At 50.5% G+C, this 19,009-nt stretch overlaps 2 protein-coding genes and 1 non-coding gene across 5 annotated transcripts in view; 1 reads left to right on the plus strand and 2 right to left on the minus strand.

The window, feature by feature from the left end:
* Positions 1-630: 630 nt before the first annotated feature.
* Prrc2a (proline rich coiled-coil 2A) lies at positions 631-16,102 on the minus strand. Of its 3 annotated transcripts, none has more exons than XM_077802054.1 (31): positions 15,804-16,102; positions 13,386-13,560; positions 12,700-12,877; positions 12,078-12,177; positions 11,924-11,996; positions 11,470-11,613; positions 11,160-11,311; positions 10,898-10,977; positions 10,610-10,752; positions 10,234-10,324; positions 9,884-10,100; positions 8,867-9,341; positions 8,261-8,451; positions 7,766-8,063; positions 7,192-7,402; positions 5,129-6,997; positions 4,541-4,809; positions 4,216-4,346; positions 3,851-3,980; positions 3,661-3,746; positions 3,235-3,468; positions 2,946-3,086; positions 2,757-2,828; positions 2,476-2,643; positions 2,185-2,270; positions 1,819-2,029; positions 1,645-1,743; positions 1,329-1,535; positions 1,131-1,225; positions 938-1,028; positions 631-859 (listed from the first exon to the last, which is right to left on the minus strand). In XM_077802054.1, the coding sequence occupies exons 2-31, from the start codon at positions 13,495-13,497 to the stop codon at positions 719-721; spliced, it is 6,495 nt and encodes a 2,164-aa protein (XP_077658180.1). In that variant the 5' UTR covers positions 13,498-13,560; positions 15,804-16,102; the 3' UTR covers positions 631-718. The 3 variants fall into 3 exon arrangements, with proteins under 3 accessions (XP_077658180.1, XP_077658181.1, XP_077658179.1); XM_077802055.1 differs by lacking the exon at positions 15,804-16,102 and adding an exon at positions 15,449-15,621 and having other exon boundaries at positions 2,185-2,267; XM_077802053.1 differs by lacking the exon at positions 15,804-16,102 and adding an exon at positions 15,449-15,621.
* LOC144256749 (small nucleolar RNA SNORA38) lies at positions 13,074-13,203 on the minus strand. The gene has a single exon (XR_013344236.1). It is a non-coding gene; the product is annotated as a small nucleolar RNA SNORA38 (small nucleolar RNA).
* Atp6v1g2 (ATPase H+ transporting V1 subunit G2) overlaps positions 15,348-19,009 on the plus strand; it is a 64,596-nt gene continuing 60,934 nt past the window's right edge. The window contains exon 1 of the mRNA XM_026415456.2: positions 15,348-15,456. The gene's annotated coding sequence lies outside the window, so the exon portion shown is untranslated. The remainder of the gene's footprint in view (positions 15,457-19,009) is intronic.

Consider the following 19,009-nt stretch of genomic DNA (forward strand, 5'->3'; position numbering starts at 1 on the left):
AAGATATCTGCATTCTTTGCCATTCCTTTTGAGATGTAGTTGATGTCCCTTTCCCTTTTAACTAGCTTCATGCTAGACCAATAGAAATCATTGAACATTAAGGACAGGTCATTAGCTCTGCAGCTTCTGTGGAGCCCCATGCCAAAACCACAAAAGCAAAACACTCAAAAAGATTGTTTTGTGTGTTATGTGCTGGGATTGAACCCAGGGCCTCTACCAACTGAGCTTATCCCTAGTCCCTCTCAGACATGGTCTTTTTTTGGGTACCAAGGATTGAACTTGGGGGCACTTGACAATTGAGCCACATCCCAAGCCCACTTTTGTTATTTTAGAGACGGGGGTCTCACTGAGTTGCTTAGCCTCACCATTGTTGAGGCTTACTTTATATTCCTGACTGTCTCCCAAGCCGCTGGGATTACAGGCGTGTGCCACTGCACTAAGCCCAGACATATTAATGAAGCTACACTCTAACACCATGCTGTTAAAAGTATTATAACCAAACATACCCATCCCCCAAGTCACTTGGAAATATATTTTTTTAATCATTTTATTATTCTTTTTTAACAAACGGCCCCAGGGATAGGGGACCAGGGGAAGGGGGAGGAGGGGAAGCGAGGCTCCAGCCCCACAACCCCTCCCCACCCACCCCTTTCCCCCTTATATATTTATAATCTATATACAAGCCCCGGGGGGTGGGGTGGGGGCAAGAGGAACTCCCTCAGCGGGGTGGGGGCAATTCAGGCTCCTTGTCCCCTCGGGACCCAGGCTCTTCTGCCCTTCTGGAAGGCCCTTCTCGAGAAGGTGGCCCTGTTCGCTCCCAAGGCTTCGGCATCCAGCGCAGGGCATCCGGTGGGGAGGCCTAAGGGACAGGTGGTTAGGTCAGGAACTCAGGTGGCAACTCTTGAATTTAGACCGGAGGCCACAAGAGTTTCTTCACCTGCTGGTAGAGGTCGATGCGCTGGGTGCGGAACACTCCGCTGTAGGTGGAAGGTGGGGCCTTGAGACGGGAATTGAGACCAGGGAAGGACCTGAGGGAGGAAGCGTGTTTAAGGTAAGTTTAGGATTTTCCCTGACTCCAAAGAAAGCCAAATCCTTGGAGATAGGGAGTCTGCATTCCAATTTGTGATTACCTTCCAGATGGGGGAGTACGAGATGAGCCAGGTCCCCCAAGGCTGCTGCTTAATTTCCGATAATCCTGGAAGGGCTTTAGTTCCACTGGATGAAGCTGAAGGTAAAGAATTCCTGAGCCTCCACCCATCAACCCTTTCATCTTAAGACAGAGAATCCCTGCCCCTAAACTTGGGAGTGCCTCACTTGCTGTACTTTACCTCTGCTCGCCCCAAGCTAGGGGGGAAGGGCCTGGCAGGTGAAGGCAGCACCCGAGTAGCAGGTGGGGGCCGCACAGCCAGGCTGGGAGGCTGCAGAGCGGGGCCCACAGGTAACAAGGAAAGTGGGGGTGGGGCAGGAGGTGGTGCTGGCGGCAGGGAGCCAAAATTCACCACAGGCAGCTGTGAATCTACCATGGGTAGAAGCATCTGTAACAAAAATGCCGAGTGTGTACGTTGAGTCAGGAAGTCATTTTGGAAAATAAAAAACCTAGTGACTAGATAAAGAATAAAGGGGGAGTGGGAAGATAAAAGGTACCTGCTGTGCAGGGGCCCCTGAAGGAAGGAAGCCACTTTGGCCACCAGGCTGCAGAGGAGCAGAATAAAAATCCGAAGGGGATGGCAGGTCCTGGCGTACCTGTTAGGGAACAGGGAGAAGTATGTCAACTCCCCTAAACATTCCCCCCACCCCTAGCACCTGCCCACCTCTTACCTGAAGCAAAGGTGGGTCAGGCAAAGGGCTGGGGCAGAAAGCTGGAGAGTAAAGAAAGGAAGGTGGAGGGTAGAGAACTCCTCCAGCTGGCAACTTCCCCAGTTCTGTTGCTTGCAGTGCTGAGAAATCCAGAAACTGGCCCTTGAGTGCTACCCCAGAGAGCAGGGCCGAGGGAGGAGCTGGGCCTGGGGGTAGGTATAGGGGCTGTGACCTGAAAAGACATCAGGGAAGGAATGGTGTTAAGAAGCCAGTTATTTACTCTTAATCTCAGTAACGCCTAAATCCAGAAAACACTCTAGAACCCAAAACTGCTCTTCTTTTCCCTGAAATCTATCTCAACTTTATTCTGAGGTCCACAGGTCTTACCTGTAAGGGTGAAGTGAGGGTGTCCCAGGGCGGAAGCCTCCATTATTGGGATGTAACTGAGAGTCCATGGCTCCCCCAGAGACCTGCTAGAGAAAAGGCAGGTTTGAAATTGCTCCAATTATATCTGGTCAAGAAAGCTAACCCATCCCCTGACTGCAGCAGCTTAAAAAGGAGAGAAATAGAATATCAAGGAAATAGTGTTTTACAATTACACAAATTAGGTCTGATTAGAAGAAACAACAGGCAGAGTAGATTCTTTCAAGGGCACACAGGATGAAAATTGGGGCTTACCTGGGAACTGGGAGGCCCAGGGCTGCCATAGAAGACCTCAGGATATAGGCGCTGGCCTGAGGAACTAGGCTCTGGGCCACAGTGCCCAGAACCCAGGCTCTTGGATTGTGGCTCAGCTGAGGCAGAAGCACTGGGGAGTAGCTCCCAGTCTCTGGAAATTGGAATGGCCTGGGCAGGAGAAAACTTGTCAAGAAGAATGCCCAATGTCCTGGAAAGACCCAGGTCACTCTCAGAAATTTTCACCAGAAATGTTGGGTCTTCCTACTAAATTCTCCACCTACCTCGGCAACTGATGCTGTTAGCTCCTTCTCTGCTTTTAAACTATCTCCTACCACTAGGCGCAGGTCCGAGTCCTGTGATAATAAGGCAGGAGAGCATCCTGTGATTCAGACATGTTTTCCATGTCCTATCTCTAGACCCTCCTCTCTCCTTCCAACATAGGAAGATTCCCAGGTCTAGTTCACACACACCTTGTCACTAGTTCCAAACTGGACTGCTTGGCCAGGTCGATGGGATGGCCGGAGGGGGCCAGGCTCTGGGCCTCGGTCCGTACGCTGTGTTCGTTCTGTGCCTATGGGGCCAGGGGGCAGAGGCTGCTCCCTGGGCAGCTCCTGAGTTGCAGAACATAGTAAAGTGAAGGTGTAGGGAGGAAAGGGAACCCAAATCAGGGAATTCCCAGAACACCCAGAAGAGGGATAAAGGGAAAGCCAAAGTAAAAGATTACTTGAAACATTCTTATCTTTTCCTTTGGTCTTTTACCTTTCTGTCCCCATCATGGGGGGCAGGTGGCCGTCTCCTAGGAGGTTCAGAGGGTTCAGAGCCAGGTGGACCCTCACCAGGAACAGCATTCAGGGGTGAGGGGCCTCCAGGCCGCTTGGGGGGTCCCTCTGCTGCCCCCTTGAGTCCTCCATCAGGGGAACTTCGCTGGCTGCAGGGACCTGATGACACCTGAGAATCCCCACTCAGGTCCACCCCACTGTCAGACTGACTCATCTGAGAGGAGCGGAGAAGGAGCTAGTTAAATCAAGGTAAAGAGCATCCTGATACCTGACTGATGCACACATACAAATTTAAGGAGATAACCATGTGAGAACAGCCCCAGACTTGACCCAGAACAGGTGGGGGAAATATGGCCAATATTCAGACAAGATCCCAACTCAGCAACTCCCTCCCATCCTCACACACCTCTGTGCCAGCCACATCCTCAAATGGACTCAGGGGCTCCATCCAGGGCTCCATGGAGCCGGGCCGGTAACTCTTTCGGCTGGTGGCTGGAGGAGAGCACCAACCAGGATGCAGGCAGTGAGAAGACAGTTCCAAAGCCAACTCACTCTCACCACTTTACCAGCTCCTTCCTTCATTCAGCTTCACTCACCAGTATGTAAACGATCCCAGATGTGGGGGGTCAGGGCCTCTGTGCCTGCATCTCTGGATTCTCCCTGAGGGCCCGGGACCTCAGGCTTTGAGGGCAGGATTCCAGAGGTATGAGAAGCTGGCAGAGATTCCTAAAGATGGAGAAAGGCCAGAAGCAAAACACGAATTGGGTAGGAACTGGGGAATATAGGAAGCCAGGACAGAGTGAGGCATTGGGGCAACAATGAAGACACACGGGAAACAAACAGTTAACTACTAGTGAGAATTTTGAGTAAGAATATGGGAATAGCAAAGAGTGGAGAAATATAACCAAGAACCTTCAAAGTGAAAGTGCAGCAAAGCCCAATCTCCAGCCCCATCCCTCACCTCCTGCAGCAGCTCCAGTTTTCGGGGAGGTCGCTCCCGCCGTTTGGGGGGGAAGGGATTAACCCCGGCAGAGTCCCGGGGAGTCCCGCCCACCCCCCTCACCATCGGCCCTGGCTCCTCGAAGTGGGGGTCTGGGGAAAAGGGGAAAACTGTCAGCATCTGCCTCACTATCACTGACCCTAGCTCCCTACTGTTCCCCCCAATCCTTCCACCCTTGCTCAATGAAGACACCCAGCAGCAGGGCCCCCAGGCCACTCTTCCCACTTCAGCACCTGACCTTCTCTGGGGATAGAAACATTCCCACCCAGTACCCTCTCCAGCTTACCAGAACTGACACTGTTGGTGGCCCTCTGGGGGTCATATCGGGTTGGGGGCCGAGGGGAGGAGCCCTGAAGGGCTTGGGGAGGCCCAGGTTTAGGCCTTGGGTGCCCCCCTGGTGCTGTTATGTTTCCTTGGCGGCTGCTAAGCTGGGCCAGAGCCTGTTGGATGCCAGCAGGGTTGCTGTGGATAACTTGGTCCAGGCGGAAGACAGCCGAACTGCTAGGGGGTGGGGGAGGCAGGGGGAGTCCTGGAGGACGCTCCTCTGGGGGACGGCTGAAGAGAAAAGAGCATCAGTTCCCAAGGTTCACTAAACTGTTTTTCTATACACTTCTATTTTTCAATTTTTTCCCATTAAAACCTGTCCTTTTGTTATGTCCCTCTAAGGATTTTTCATGTTTGGATCTGTGTAGTTAAAAGCAAGAAACAAGATGTGGAGTACTAGTAATCAGGCACCTTAGTTGACCATGGAACCCTAATGCTTTTCTAATTTTGAGTCCATGTGCCCACAGACTGCCTGTACCTACCCTCACCTTCCCCGGGGACTTTCTCCCACTTTTTTCCACCTTAAGAATAAACTCCAACCTGTACACACCTTCGGTTTTTGGGAGAGGGCCAGCTCCTCTTGTCCCCTCGTCCTGGGCCGGTCCTTCCCCCTGGACCTCCACCACCACCTCCACTGCTTCCACTTCCACTGCCAGTCTTGCCCCCGGGGCCTGGTCGGCGGTTCTGCCGATCCATTCCTGGCCTCTGACTTGAGAAGCTCCGCTTGCTCAAATCCTTGGCCCTCTGGCTCAGATCTCCACGGGACATGGTTGAAATGCCTGGTCCAGCCCCACCAGTACCACCCCCAGGAGTTCCCACAGCTTTGGGGGTCAGAATTGCTGGTGGGGGAGCCTCCTTGTCACCACGACGCTCACTAGCAAAGTCACTGCTCTCTGATGCAGTCTCCCATTCCTCATTGGCTTGGTCTGAGTTCTGGTTTGACAGATCAGGAGACTTGGCCGCTGCCCGACGAGGTGGAGGGGGCACTGTGACTGTTGCCAAGGCTTCCTCAGGTCCAGGAGTGGAGGCTGGAAGGGCTAGGGAAGAGGGCTTGCCCTCAGCCCCTCTGGCAGCATTCTCTCGTTCCTGTTTCAGCCTCCGGAACCGAGGTGGTTTGTCCTGCTGCTGAGCCCTTCCATGCCTCCTCCTTCGGGGTCGTTCCCCATCTTCCACACCTATACCCATGTTGCCTACTCCACTGTTGCCTCCCCGGGCCATGGGAGACAGAGGTCCTGGAATCAGCTTCTCTTTCAAAGGCTCCTTACTCGGAGGTAAAGGACCTGTTGGAGGTTTCTTTGGAACCAAGGACTTGGATGGAGGACTCCAGCCTGGGCAAACAGGAGGAGGGGGCCGCCCTCCCCCTCGGCCACGCCGTGAGGGCACCCCTCTTGGAGTGAAAACACGTCCACCCCGGGCAGTGGAAAAACGGGCAGGGGCAGGTGAAGGGGGGGCTCCTGGTGGTGGGTGAGCAAGAGGGACCTGGGTGAGTACTCCCTCCTTAGGTGGGGGAGCCTCTTTGTCTGAGGGAGCCAGGTCACTCTCATGGGTCTCACTGCCTGTTTCTGAGCCACGCTGCCGGCGCCGCTTAGGAATTTCTTCATACTCTGAACCCTCACTTCGTGTCTCACTAGCAGTGCGGCCTCGGGGAGGAGCAGGGTGGTTTGGTCCTCCAGTCCCAGCTCCACGCCCATCATCTCCACGAAACTCCCGGTAACTGCGGAACTCTCGGCTTCGGGCTCCCCGTCCCCGTCCCCCATAGGTCCCCCGAAAACCCCTCCCTCTGGCAAAATACTCGCCTCGGCCCCGACCCCGGCAAGAGGTAGGACCCACTCTCTCATATGAATAATCCCTCCGAAGCCTTGGTGCAGGGGAAAGATTCCCACTGGGTGGGGTCTCCTTGGGGACCATTTTCCCCTTAGCTGTCTTGAGTGGGTCTGGTTTTGGGGGTTTGGAGGAGTCATCCCCCTGTTCCAGGGATTTAGGAGGCAGCTCTTCCACTTTTGCAGGTGGTGGTGGTTTCTTTATAGGCCCAGCCCGGCGGGGAGGGGCCCCTGGATCCTCTGGAGGGATTCCTCGACGACTGCTACCTGGGCGAGGGCCCCAGCGGGTCTCGGTACGACTCTCTCTGCGTGGTGGTGGGGGGCCTTGGCCTCCCCCTCCAACTCCACGGGCAGGCTTTCGACCTTCCAGCCCTGTCAGCTGTGGAGTCTCCTCCTTGGGGGGTTCCTTCTTGGGTGGTGGAGCTTGTATCTTGGCAGCTTCATCATTGCCTGGGGGCCAGGGGAGTGGGTGGGGCCCTGGGGGAGTTGGCTCCTCCAGAGGGAAACGAGAAATTGGGGGCCCAGGGGCTCCGTTCTCAGGAAAGCCTGGATAACTGGCCAGATAAGGTGGTGGAGGAGGTATTGGAGGAGTCTCGCTCCTAAAAGGGAGACAGAAAAAGAATGAAGTATCTCAGGGTGAGGAAAACAAGAATTGGGTGGGGAAAGAGAACACCTTAATATGAGCTAAATATTCCTTTTATGTTCATCATCTCACCAATAATCCACAGTACCTTTTCCCTAGACCCAGGCCCTTTAACTAGGAACTCACTCATTCCTCATTAACAAGACTCACCTCAATCCCTTGTCTTCCTCATCTGCAGCCTGGCGCAGAGGTGAAGTAAGCGGGCGAGGGTCAGTGGGTGTGGTGGTGAAGACATCTCCTACCCAGGCCAACTTTGGATCCACTGGTGGGGTGCCCCGTTCCCGTAAGAGGGGGGCTGCATGACGCTCAAACGGCTCTGAGCTAGAACCCCCGCTATCTGAGCGCTCTCGGGGAACTAAGCCTGAGTAAACAAAAAAAAGAACAAAATCATTTCGTGTCATCTGGACTTCCAGCGCTTCAAAACCACCTCCCCGATCTAGTCTTCTCTGTTAAGTCAGCACCTTTCATCTTTCATACCAGTAAATCTTGTGAAATAGGAACAATCACTCAGTTGTCATATGAAAGAACCAAACCCCCTAATAAAGCCTTGCCAAATAAGGCCCAACATTTGTTTCTTCCCCAAGTCCACTCTCACACAGAACTATCTCTGCCGTTAAGCACTCCCCTCACCCCTACTTGTCATTCCAGCCACAACAAATTGAGACATTGATATCCACACTTCCTAGGACTGAGGGGTTTTACCACCCCTCCAAAGGCCCCTTACCAGAAGGATGCACACCAGGAGGGTAGAAGTCCAGTGGGGGCCGGCCCTGAAGGAGCCGAGGGTCCACATAAGGAGGAATCATCATCCAGCGAGGATCAAAGTTCATTGGGGGCATGGGTGGGGGCCGGCCCAGAGCACCTGGGTACAGGGCCTTGGGGGGCGGTGGTGGAGCCTGCGGAGCTGGCACAGCCCCCAGGGTCACAGGCTGTGGTGGTGATGGGGGCACTGGGGCAGGAGGGGCAGACCCCTGTTGATGCTGCTGCCATTGCTGCTGCTGTTGCTGCTTCAGGAGCTGCTCCTGAGGAAGAACAAAAAAGATGGGATGGAAGCGGTTATAAAGCCCCCATACGAAGGGAGCAGCAGAGAAAAAAGTTAATGCACAAGTTTGACAAAAACCTGGAGTAGATGGAAACTGTCACACAGGAGACCCAAACAAAGGCAAAGAACCCAGAAGACAACTTATGGATAAAATTAGCAAAACCAACTTGATCTCACCTGCTGTTGCCGCTGGAAACGAGGAGGCAATGACTTCTGATACTTGGGGTAGCCCAAGCCCTGGCTGGGGGGCTGTCGGGTAGGACCCACCCCATCACCCTTGGGTTCCACCTTTGGGGCTGGGGGTGTGGTAGGTGGAGGAATCTCTTCTGGTGGTTCAGGACCCTCTTTTGAAGGCAGTTGTGGTTCCACTGCATTGGAGAAAAGAACAGAGTAACCTAGTGCAATAGGACCGTCCAAGAAAAGATCTGAAATTCCAGCCAACTCACGTAGCTCGCTCTCTCCAGAGACTGAGGTATTCAACCGAATCCCACTGTATTGAAGCCCATCCCATGTAAAACCCATAAAAACAAACTATGGCCTCAAGAGCCACTACTGCTGCTATTAATGGCCTATGAAATCACCCAAACAACTTTCTTCAATCTTGCTCCACTCTAGGCTTATAGAAGCAGTTTTAGAGCTTTCCCTTTCATAGATGAGCAAATGATGGGACTTCCCCCCACCACTCATACACAAACAAACCAAAACAAATAACTTCTACTTCACTTCCATCCCTACTACCCTGCACCCTTAAGATCTTAGCAGTACCTATCCTCTTTTCCATACCTGGGCTAGCTTCAAAGCTGCCACTGCTGGTGCTACTGGTAGTGCCACCACCACTCACTAGAGTGGGAACTGGAACCACACCTGGACTGGGGGTGGACTGAGCAGGAGGGGCCTGTGCTGGCTCTTCAGGTTCTTTCTCTGGTGTTGTGGCTGGTGCCGGCGGTGGAGCTGGACTTGCAGGGAGTTCTTTGGGTCCTGCAGGTGGTGGAGCTGGGGCAGGTGGGGCAGCAGGTGGGGCAGCAGGCTCTGCTTTGAGCCGTTTGTCAGGTGCCCCAAACTTTTCATCCAGTCGCTTGAGCTTCTCAGCACAGGCTGCCCGGCGCTCTTCCTGCATGCGCCGCTCCTCCTCTTCTCGCCTACGGCGGGCCCGCTCCACTGCCAGGGAGATTTCAGATGAAGACTGCTTTCGCCGCTGCCGCCATGCCTCATCCTCATCTTCAGGTGCTGGGGGTTTGCAGGGAGGACCCCCACGATCCTGTCAATGGGCAGACCCAGCAGGCCAGGGGTGTCAGTCATTAGGCTTTCTATCATCTCTCTTTTTTTTTAATATTAATTTTTTAGTTTTAGATGGACACAATATCTTTTATTTTTATGTGGTGCCGAGAATCGAACCCAGCACCTCACACATGCTAGGCGAGCACGCTACCATTTGAGCCACATCCCCAGCCCTTTCTATCATCTCTTTAGCAGAACAATCAATTAAAGGATGCCAGGGTCAGGCCTCAGGGTCAATGGCCTTTGTGGGTGGAAACAAATCTAATCACTTTTTTTCCCCCATTCCTTTTCTTCTTTGGAGACCTAAGCATTCAGGGGTCTTGTTTTTCCTTACTAGCAGCCCAATTTTTCTCCCAGACTCCCCAGGATTTTCTCAAGCTTTCCAGAGATTCTCCATTACCCTCAACTTCACAGAGTCCTTTTTCAGACTTCCCTTCCGTTTCCTCCATTATTACTGCTTCAATTACTCAGCTGATACCTCCCACAATTTAACCCTTTTCAACCCTCATTGTAGACACTCACTGGGTAGTCCCCAGGGGGCCCCCAGTTCCCGGTGGGGCCCCGGTGAGGTGGGGGTGGGGGAGGCTTTGGGGCAGGAGGCCCTGGCTCTGTCTCTGGAGGCCGAGAGGTCTCTGCCCAGGCGGTCTTGAGAGGGGGCGGTTCGCTGCCAGAGGAGGTGCCCTTTTTGCCATCTGCTTCAGGAGGCCGTTCCTCACCAGCAGCTGATTGGGAATCCTTGCTGTGAGCAGAACATGAAATTAAATTCAGCTGCAAATCAACTCCTCTGAGAGGATATTACCATGAGGTGTAGAAAAAGAAAAAAAAAAAAAAAAAAAAAAGCTCCCTCCTTTCCCCTGATAGTCCTAACTTACTGGCCCTCAGCTCCTTCCTCATCAGAGTCTCGCCCATCTTCCTCATCACTGAACTTGAGCTTTTCAGTGTAGTCGACCTCCTCATGGGCCCCTGAAGAGAAAAATAAAGAGTAGTAATCCAAGTGTCCTGCTCTTCAATCTCAGATGTGTTCCTAGGACACAAGAAGTGGTCTGAAATACATGATGAGACACATTATCAATACTGGCCCCTCCCTCTGAGGTTTATGTTCATCAACTTTAAGTCTTGTCACTGTCACTGCTCTCTGTACTTTGCCAAGACCTGGTTTTTCTCCATATATTTTCTCTACTGTTCAATGTCTGTTCTCCCATGGTATCCCTTTTAGGATCCAATAGTTAACTGTTCATATTCACTCACCTGCCCAACCATCATCATTTTCCTGGTCCAACTGGTCAAATTCTTTGAGATTATCCTCTTTAAGAATAGAAGGCCGACCCACAGGCTCTACAAGGCGCATTGGTGGCCCTGAGCCCCGGGGGCCCGCCACACGGGGAAATCGGCTGTGTGTTGAAAGAAAAATGGGACAAGATAAAAGATGATGTGTTATAAAACCACACACAAGACTATATCTCCTAGCTAAAAAAACATCTTTTTCCCAGAGGTTTCCCCTTCCCCCAACCACAAACTCAGACCGGGATTCCTTACCTGGGCCCATCAGGAGTAGGGTATCGATAAGGCCCCTGGGGTCCATAGGGTGGAGGGAACGGAAGGTATGGGGGATACATCTGCAAAAGGACCCAACAGTAGCTGACAAGAGGGACAAATAGACTGCCAGTCCTTTAAACCTGCTATTGTCCACCCACCCTCTCTTTGGCTGCCTGCTTTGTAACTGCATCCTCCAAAGGTCAAGTCCTTATTCCTAACACACTAGCTTTCAGTGCAACCAAAATAAAAAATCCAGACTCACAAAGGGCGGCATCATTCCGCGGTAGGGAGGGAACTGGGGTGGGCCTGAAGGCTGCAGCCCACCCCGGGGATCATGACCATGATGAAGTTTGGAGTCCGGGCCCTCCAGCTCATCAGGGCCACGCCCACCTCCGTCCCTCCAAGTTGTAGAATCTACATTTTGGACAAAGGTGGAGAAAAGACATGTTTATGTTCCAAGGAAAGTGAAAATGATGGGGAGGAAGGTGAATAAGCCATCACTTAGCTCAGAGACAGAATAAACAATGTCATGGCTGAAGGGAACCACTTACTCCCACTATGCAGTCACTCACTTTGGGGGCGGAGGCTTGGTCCTGGCCCAGACGACTGTTCGGCAGACTCCCTTTCCTTGGCAGCCTTGTCCTGGTCGCCAGCCGCCTGCAGGGTCGGAAATTCCTCTCGAGAGAATCGCGACAGTAGGCTTGATGCCCTTCCACCTGTTGGGGTGAAGGTGCAGATAAAAGACAGATACATTTGTTAAAGATGCATGCACCATAAAAGTAAAGGGCTCCAAGAGGTTCCTGCCTTCAAATTCACTTCTTTGAAATAGCTGATCATTCCACAAGAAGGTCCTAGAACCCTACTACCCCCACATAGAAGATAGATTTAAAACTTCCTCATGTGCCCCATGAAACTGAATACAAGGGACAGAGACTCAGCGAGGACACCAAGGACACTTAAGGCACAGTCAAGGGTGCCTGTCTCCTGTGATGCTCAGACACAGTTCCCTGACAGTTCTGTACTCACCATCTCCATGTGCTCCATGGGTGACGCTGGCTTGTGCCCAGGACTTTACCCCGCTTGGAACCGAAGGAGTGTTCTAAGAAAAAAGATAAATGATGACATGGGTTAGGGGAGATAGAAACCATTTCCCTCCCAACACCTCTAGTTCTCCAGATACCTCGGGGACTGTTGGGGGTCGTTTCGGCTGGTTGGAGGCAGGCGTCTGTGAAGCCGGCAGTGGCTGCGATTCCGGCGGCTGAGCGGTTGAGGCATCGGAACTGAAGGGATAATAGAAAAAGGTTACCCAAAACCCAAGATGCCTCTCCAACTTCTCCCATTAGTAGAAAGTAAGGACAGACCCTAGGTCCAATACTATTACTTAGAAATATTAGGACAAACTACCATTAATTTTGCCACCCTGTATAGGCTGTTAGCTGTTTCTTTTCTCTAACGAAGAGCTTACAGTACCATTTTTAATTTTTTTTTGGTACAAGGGATTGAACTCAAGAGCACTTAACCACATCTCCAGCCCCTTTTTATATTCTATTTAGAGACAGGGTCTTACTAAGTTGCTGAGGCTGGCTTTGAACTCATCACTGGGATTACAGACCTACACCACCATGGGCAGTGTCATTTCTTAGTATCTAATCAGAAACCCAGAATAGGTTCAAAAGGTGACTCCTTCATTTTTTTTTTCCTGGTTATCATGGGACTGGACTATACCAAACCAAACCCCAATCCACTTTTAAGTTCAAAGTTAAGATACTCATCACTCTTTGGTCCCCCAAACCTCTGTCTACCTCTTGGGGTCGGACTGCTCCTGTTTGCTTGCCCATCCTGTTCCGTCTTTCGGCACTAGTGAGACATTGGGGTCATTGCCTTTGTTCTCGGCTTTCAGGCTTGGAAGGTTGGCTGGGGGTGGCATACGCCGGGCAATGGCAACTTTCCCGAGACTCTGCAGGCCATGGCGAGGGGCAACTGAAGAAAAGGTGGAGAGAGGGTGAAAAACATCTCACATGGGAGATCTGACAGCATCCCAACCTGATTCTATTCAGACTTCCTGAAAGGCCTGTTTCCTATGTACTCCAAGTTTCTCTTAGAAGCTATCCCTTCCCTTGATAAAAATCTCCAAAATGCCTCTTGAAAACGTTGAGATATATTACATTTATTGTCTCTATGTGGGATGACTGATCTGAGCCCGCGAGGAGCAAGCTGGCCCCAGACTTCCCCAAATCCACAATTCTTTTCCTCCAGTTCTTACGTGTCCAAAGACAGGGAACCAAAGACACGCCTTTGTAGGAGGGTAATTGGTGTTAACCCAGAACTCAACACCCTCTACAGGACTCAAGGTAAAACTGGGAGATTTCCAGTGTGTTCCTCTGGTCTTTTACTCTACTATACCCATTCCTCTTCAAAGAGCTCTAAAATGTATACCCCAATCATGCCTAGCCTCCATCCATTAGTAGCAACTTTGTAGGACCCTCACCAGTGGGTTTCTGGATCTCTAAGGACTTGCCCTTATAAGTATCAAACAGGTTGAGCGAGGAATACTTCTTTCCATCCTTCCCCTTGGCAGTCGGCCCCGAGCGATCGGACATTGCGCTGGAAGCTCATTGAGTACGTTGGGTTCTTCAGGCACCTCCCCCAAAACGTGCCGGAGCCTGTGGGCCAGATACCAGTGTCTCAGACTCTACCCTTTTCATAGACTGTAACAGAAATGTAGATGTTTTCTTTCATTCTCACTAGGGACCCGGGTATGTGGCCCTTTAGTGACTTTTCCTCCAGTCTATGTAAACTCCACATTCTTTTTAAGCAACCACAATATACTTATTTCCCACATAGTGCTAATGCCATGTTTTCTTTCTCCTGATACCTTCTGCCAAGGGGGGGAAAAAAAAAAAATCAAATAAAAATCTAGTTATCTTCCCAGTATTAATGCTCTGCCCTTTGTGCCAATCTAGAAAGGGCAGCAGCCTCTTTATTACTCCCAAAAGTAATAATTCCTTTTCTCCACCAAAATCATCTCAGAGACCTACAATCAAATGAGGCAAGCAAGTCCAAGTGGCAAAGAAAACCAGAAAGAGGCGTACAACTCCACCATGAAAGAAAGAAAACTTTAGATCACCAATTTATTAGACATCAGCTACCAAATCATGCCCCAGGGCCCTGTGCCCCAGGTTCTACTCCCAGAAATCTCAAGTCCCATCTGGGAACGTTTGTAGGAAGGTATGCTGGGAGTTTAAGGATTTTATGAGCTTGCTCCACCAGAATGGGAGCTGGTGCCAGAGGATTCTCATGGAACAACCTGGACTCTACATCTCTCATGTTATAGAACTCCAATTATTTGAAACACTCTACCTTTTCCTAAACTTGAGCCCACCTTGGCTCCTGGGAACAAGTCTACCTTCACAAAAAAGTACTAGTGGGCTCTGGCTTACCCTGTGTAGACCTGAGTAAACCAAAGTACTGTGAAAGAACTGAGAAAAATCCAAAGCACTAAGAAGCTACTTTGGGAACACCCTGTAACATGGGCCAGTAACCAGAACGCCAAGCCAAGAATCAACTTCATTTTCCTATCCTCAAAAATGTCCATCAGCAGTCATTTCTTTCCTTAATAGCCCCTGCTCCTCAAGTAGGCCAAACTCCATCTAGAGTGGGTGGGAACAGTGTAAAGGAAAAAGATGGGAGATGGTGAGGAGAAAGTAGATAGGCCCAGGATGAAAGCCAAAATCGGGGGGGAGAGAGAACTTTATGACAGGCTAGAGATGAGAGAATGGTTATTGCTCTGTAGTACTGGAGGAAGCCAATCTGCGAAAATCAATATAAGAAGAAAAAAAATGTAAAGAGAACAGACTAAAACTAATAAAAATATTAACACAAACACAGGTGGGAAATAATATATGGAAGTAATGGCAGAGAAAGGATGCGGAGGAGAAAGTAATGGTATAGTGTCTAGCGACCCAAAAAGAAACACGGTGTTGGGGAGAAAGAAGGGGACAGGTCTACTACGAAAAATGAAAAAGCAGAGAAGAAACTGAGGAATGTAGAAGGCAGATGCTGGATAAAAGCAAGGTTCTAGAGGGGGGAGTGACTCGACGCAAAGGGGCCAATTAAGGGGGACCAGAGCACCGGGTAATGGGAGGGGGAGGTCCCATAATATGGAAAAGAGACCCTCCAAGAGGAGGTCTGTCGGGCGCGGCTCAACCTAGGGCGGCGGTGGCGGGGAGGGGGCTAACAGATGCGGGTAAAGGAGCAGAAGAGCAGTAGAGGGTACAGTGTTTCGGGCTCAAGAGCTGGGGTAGGTCTCTGAAGCCAGGGCGGTGAGTGGGTTGGGGCAGGCTGCAGGCCCTGAGAGAAGGGCTGGAGGTGCCGGTACTGGGGTAGAGGTACCGGAGGGGGAGGGGCAGCCAGGCCCGGCAGCAGGAAGACAAAATGGCGGCGGCTAATGGCAGCTTCTCCTCCCCCCGGCCCGCCGCCGCTGTCGCCGCCGCCGCCGCCTCCGCTCCCGCGCCGGAAAAGGGCGTCAGCGCTCGACTAGCCCAGACTCACCTGGCCGGGTGCGTGGGGGTCCGGGACCGGGACTTAGGGGCTCCCCGGGGCGGGATGGCGGTGGGGCGGGGGCGGATGGCGGCGGATGGCGCCGGGTTCGGCTCCTCCCGTCTCCCTCGCTCACTCCGCGGCTGGGCTCCGACTAACGGCCCATCCGGGCAACCGCCGCCCCCGGGAGCGCCCCCCCACCTCCCGCCTCCCACCGCGGTTGGACACGCCCCCTGTTTTGCATAAAGGGAGGGGCGCTTTCTAACCTAACCTTCTTTACTTCTGGGGCAGTCCTTATTTAAAAAAAAAAAAAGGGCAGAGTGTGCGGGGCTCGCAGAGCTTATTTGCATAAAGAGGAGGGACTTACAGACGATAGGACGCTGGTTGGCTGAGGAGGCGGGCCCCCGGAGTCGGCCGTTGAGTTGTGTAGAGGGGGCGGGAATGCGGCGCCGGTCGGCCGGACGGTTGGGGCGCAGAATTTACACGACGAATGGTGGGAGAAAGAGGCGGGGCATGCGTCGTGCGTCCGCAGAAAGATGGGAGCGGAGAGACGTAGGGACGCTGAAAGTGGAAGGAAACGATGCAAGGCCTGTGGTCCTTTCAGCGGAGGAGAAAGAAAGGACGGCGAACGAACCGGAGGGATTACAAGCGGAGGGCGGGGCTTACGTAGACCCGGGGAGAGTCCCAACTCACGCGTCCTTTCGCGAGAGGTGAAGGCCTCAGAGGGGCGGGGCCTTCCATTTATTAAATCACGTCATGCAAATGAGGTGGGTAGACAGGCCAATCCCAGGTTCTAGGGGAGCGTGTCATCTACACCCGCGGCGTAGGCATTCTTTGAGTAGTTCTGTTTATTTGCATAATATATGCAAATCATTGAACAAAGATAAGCTAGGAATGACCTAATCTTCAAAATATCAGCAACCGAAGACTAAGACTTACAATTGATTTTACAACCTATAATTTTCTTGAATAGATTTTTATACTTGTTATTATCGGGTTTCAATAGAGGGTTTCATTTTACAAACTGCAGGACTATTTTCACCCTTTGTCTCTTAGTTCTTGACTGTAGAATCCTCGGCTCCATTTAGACCTACTGCTAGTTCAACAAATCATTCAACAACGATATTTTGAAACTCTGAATATATGCACAGAATATTATAGAAGTAAAAATAAAATGTGTCTGCCTGGGGAAGTTTAGAAGTGCTTCTAGAAAAAAACATTAAGAAATATGAAGTCGGGCTCAGTGGTGCTCACCTGTAATCCTAGCAACTCCGGAGGCTGAATCAGGAGGATTGCAAATCCAAGTTCAGCCAGGGTAATGTAGCAAGACTGTCTCAAAATAAAAAGGGCTAAGTATGTAGCTCAAGGGTAGAACACCACTGGATTCAGTCCCCTGTACCGAAAGAATGAAAAAGAAGAGCTAATTATAGTTTAGCCAAATTTTGAGAGGGTGCAAAATAAGGTTCAGTGAACAGATCAGTGAAAGCATGTGTTTGGGGACCTGCACGTAGCTGACAATGATAAATAAAATGACTATTTGTCCATTTTTTGGACAGTGAAGGCAGAAAATTTGTCAGGAGTCAGTTAAGAATATTAGCCTTTGCAGCAGGTATGGTGACACATGCCTGTAATTGCAGCAACTTGGGAGGCTGAGGTAGGAGGATAGCAAGTTCAAGGCCAGTCTCAGCAATTTAGCAAGGCCCTTAGTAATTTAGAGAAATCCTGTCTAAAAATAAAAAAGAAAAAGTACAGGGGATGTAGCCCAGTGGTAAAGCACTCTTGAGTTCAATCCCCAGTACCAAAAAAAAGAAAAAAAAAAAAAAGAAGAAGAATTTTAGCCTTTAAGTGTGTAGCATGTGTGAGGACCTGGCATCAAATACAAATACATATTTGTATTGGTAAGGTTCAGTTTCCAAACTTTCAAAAATTATTCTCTTATCCTCTCTCTCTCTATAGTTAACTACCACACCATTTTTTTGCTCCCCTTTGCCACAGCAAAAAAATTTTTCTTTTTTTTTTCTTTAACGGTACAATATTTTCTTAAAGGTGTCTATTATTACTTTCTCTAATTTCTGTCCTTCCAAGGTAACTTTCATCCAACCCAGGGCCTTACAAATACTAAGCACATGCTCTACCACTGAGCTCTACCTCTAGTCCCCAATCTCACTTAAACTCACTCCAGTGAAGCCTTCACCCTGACCCTCTACTAACCAAAATGGGTTGTCAAGGACATCGAGTCTCTTGGTTTCAGATAGCATTTATGCATTGATGACTTCCAAACATATAGTTTCATCATGGATCTCTCCCCCCAACTCCAGACTTGTATTTAGGTTTGATGTCTCTTGGATATCTAATAGACCACTTCAAATTAAGTGTATCCAAAGATAAACATTTGATCTCCAGCTTCTCAAAACTTGCTGTATTCATAGCCTTCCCCATCAGCTGAAGCTGATGGCAATTTCAAAAATCCGGTGAAATCCAAAACCTCAGAATCCTCATTGACCCTTCCTTCCTTCCTTCCTTCCTTCCTTCCTTCCTTCCTTCCTTCCTTCCTTCCTTCCTTCCTCCCTCCCTCCCTCCCTCCCTCTCTCTCAGGGGTGCTCAACCAGTGATCTACATCCCCAGCCCTATTTCGTATTTTATTTAGAGACAGGGTTTCACTGAGTTGCTTAATGCCTCTCGGAGGCTGAGACTGGCTTTGAACTTGCGATCCTCCTGCCTTAGCCTCCCATGCCGCTGGGATTACAGGCTTGCGCCTCAACTGCCAGCATTGCTCCTTTCTTAATCTCACTTCTCACTTGCAATCAAATAGAAAATTTTATCTTGAGAAGATATCCAACCTCATCACTTCCACTGCTTCCACCTTATCTAAGCCACCATCATCTCTCAGTGGGGATACAGCAACAGCCTCTCAGTTGGTCTCCTTGATTCTCTCCTGCTCCTACAGACTCCTCTCTACACAGTAGCCAGAATGGGTCTTTTCTCCCAGGAGGCCTCAAAGGACTCATCTGATCAATGTCCTGTAATGTTCCAATTTGTCTCAGAATAAAAGCCAAACTCTTTAGTGTGACCTACCATTCCTCAATGGGTCGATCACATACAGTCTCTGATTTTATTGCTTTCTCTACCTGCTGTAAGAGATGTCTTACTTTGGAGCCTTTCTGATGCTCTTTTCCTCTGTAGTTGGCTCTTCCCCCAGAAACCCTTGTGGCTCACGCTTTACCCTCCTTGAAGTTTTTGCTCAAAGTTAATCACCTAAAGAGTAAGGCCTATCCTTATTAACTGTTTCAAATTTTAATCTCCTCTGCCCCCACACCTAAATCCTGGTACCCCCTCATTCCTCACTTTTGTGATACTGGGGATTGAACCTAGGGCACTTAACCAACTGAGCCACATCCCCAGTCCTTTATATTTTTTATTTTAAGACAGGATTTTTTTTAGTTGTATATGGACACAATATCTTTTATTTACCTATTTATTTATATGTGGTGCTGAGGATCGAACCTAGTACCTCACACATGTGAGGCATGAGCTACAGCCCCAGACTATGAGACAGGATCTTAGTAAGTTGCT

Source organism: Urocitellus parryii, chromosome 8 (genome assembly GCF_045843805.1).
Source record: "Urocitellus parryii isolate mUroPar1 chromosome 8, mUroPar1.hap1, whole genome shotgun sequence".
Classification (NCBI taxonomy): Eukaryota; Metazoa; Chordata; class Mammalia; order Rodentia; family Sciuridae; genus Urocitellus; species Urocitellus parryii.

Excerpts from the sequence above, each read along its gene's own strand:
- Prrc2a (XM_077802054.1), bottom strand. The coding sequence starts at position 13,497 with ATGTCCGATCGCTCGGGGCCGACTGCCAAGGGGAAGGATGGAAAGAAG. Across the intron at positions 3,469-3,660 it reads AGGATGTGGCTGGCACAGAG|ATGAGTCAGTCTGACAGTGG; the intron begins GTGTGTGAGGAT and ends CGCTCCTCTCAG. Across the intron at positions 1,029-1,130 it reads CGTACTCCCCCATCTGGAAG|GTCCTTCCCTGGTCTCAATT; the intron begins GTAATCACAAAT and ends TTCCTCCCTCAG.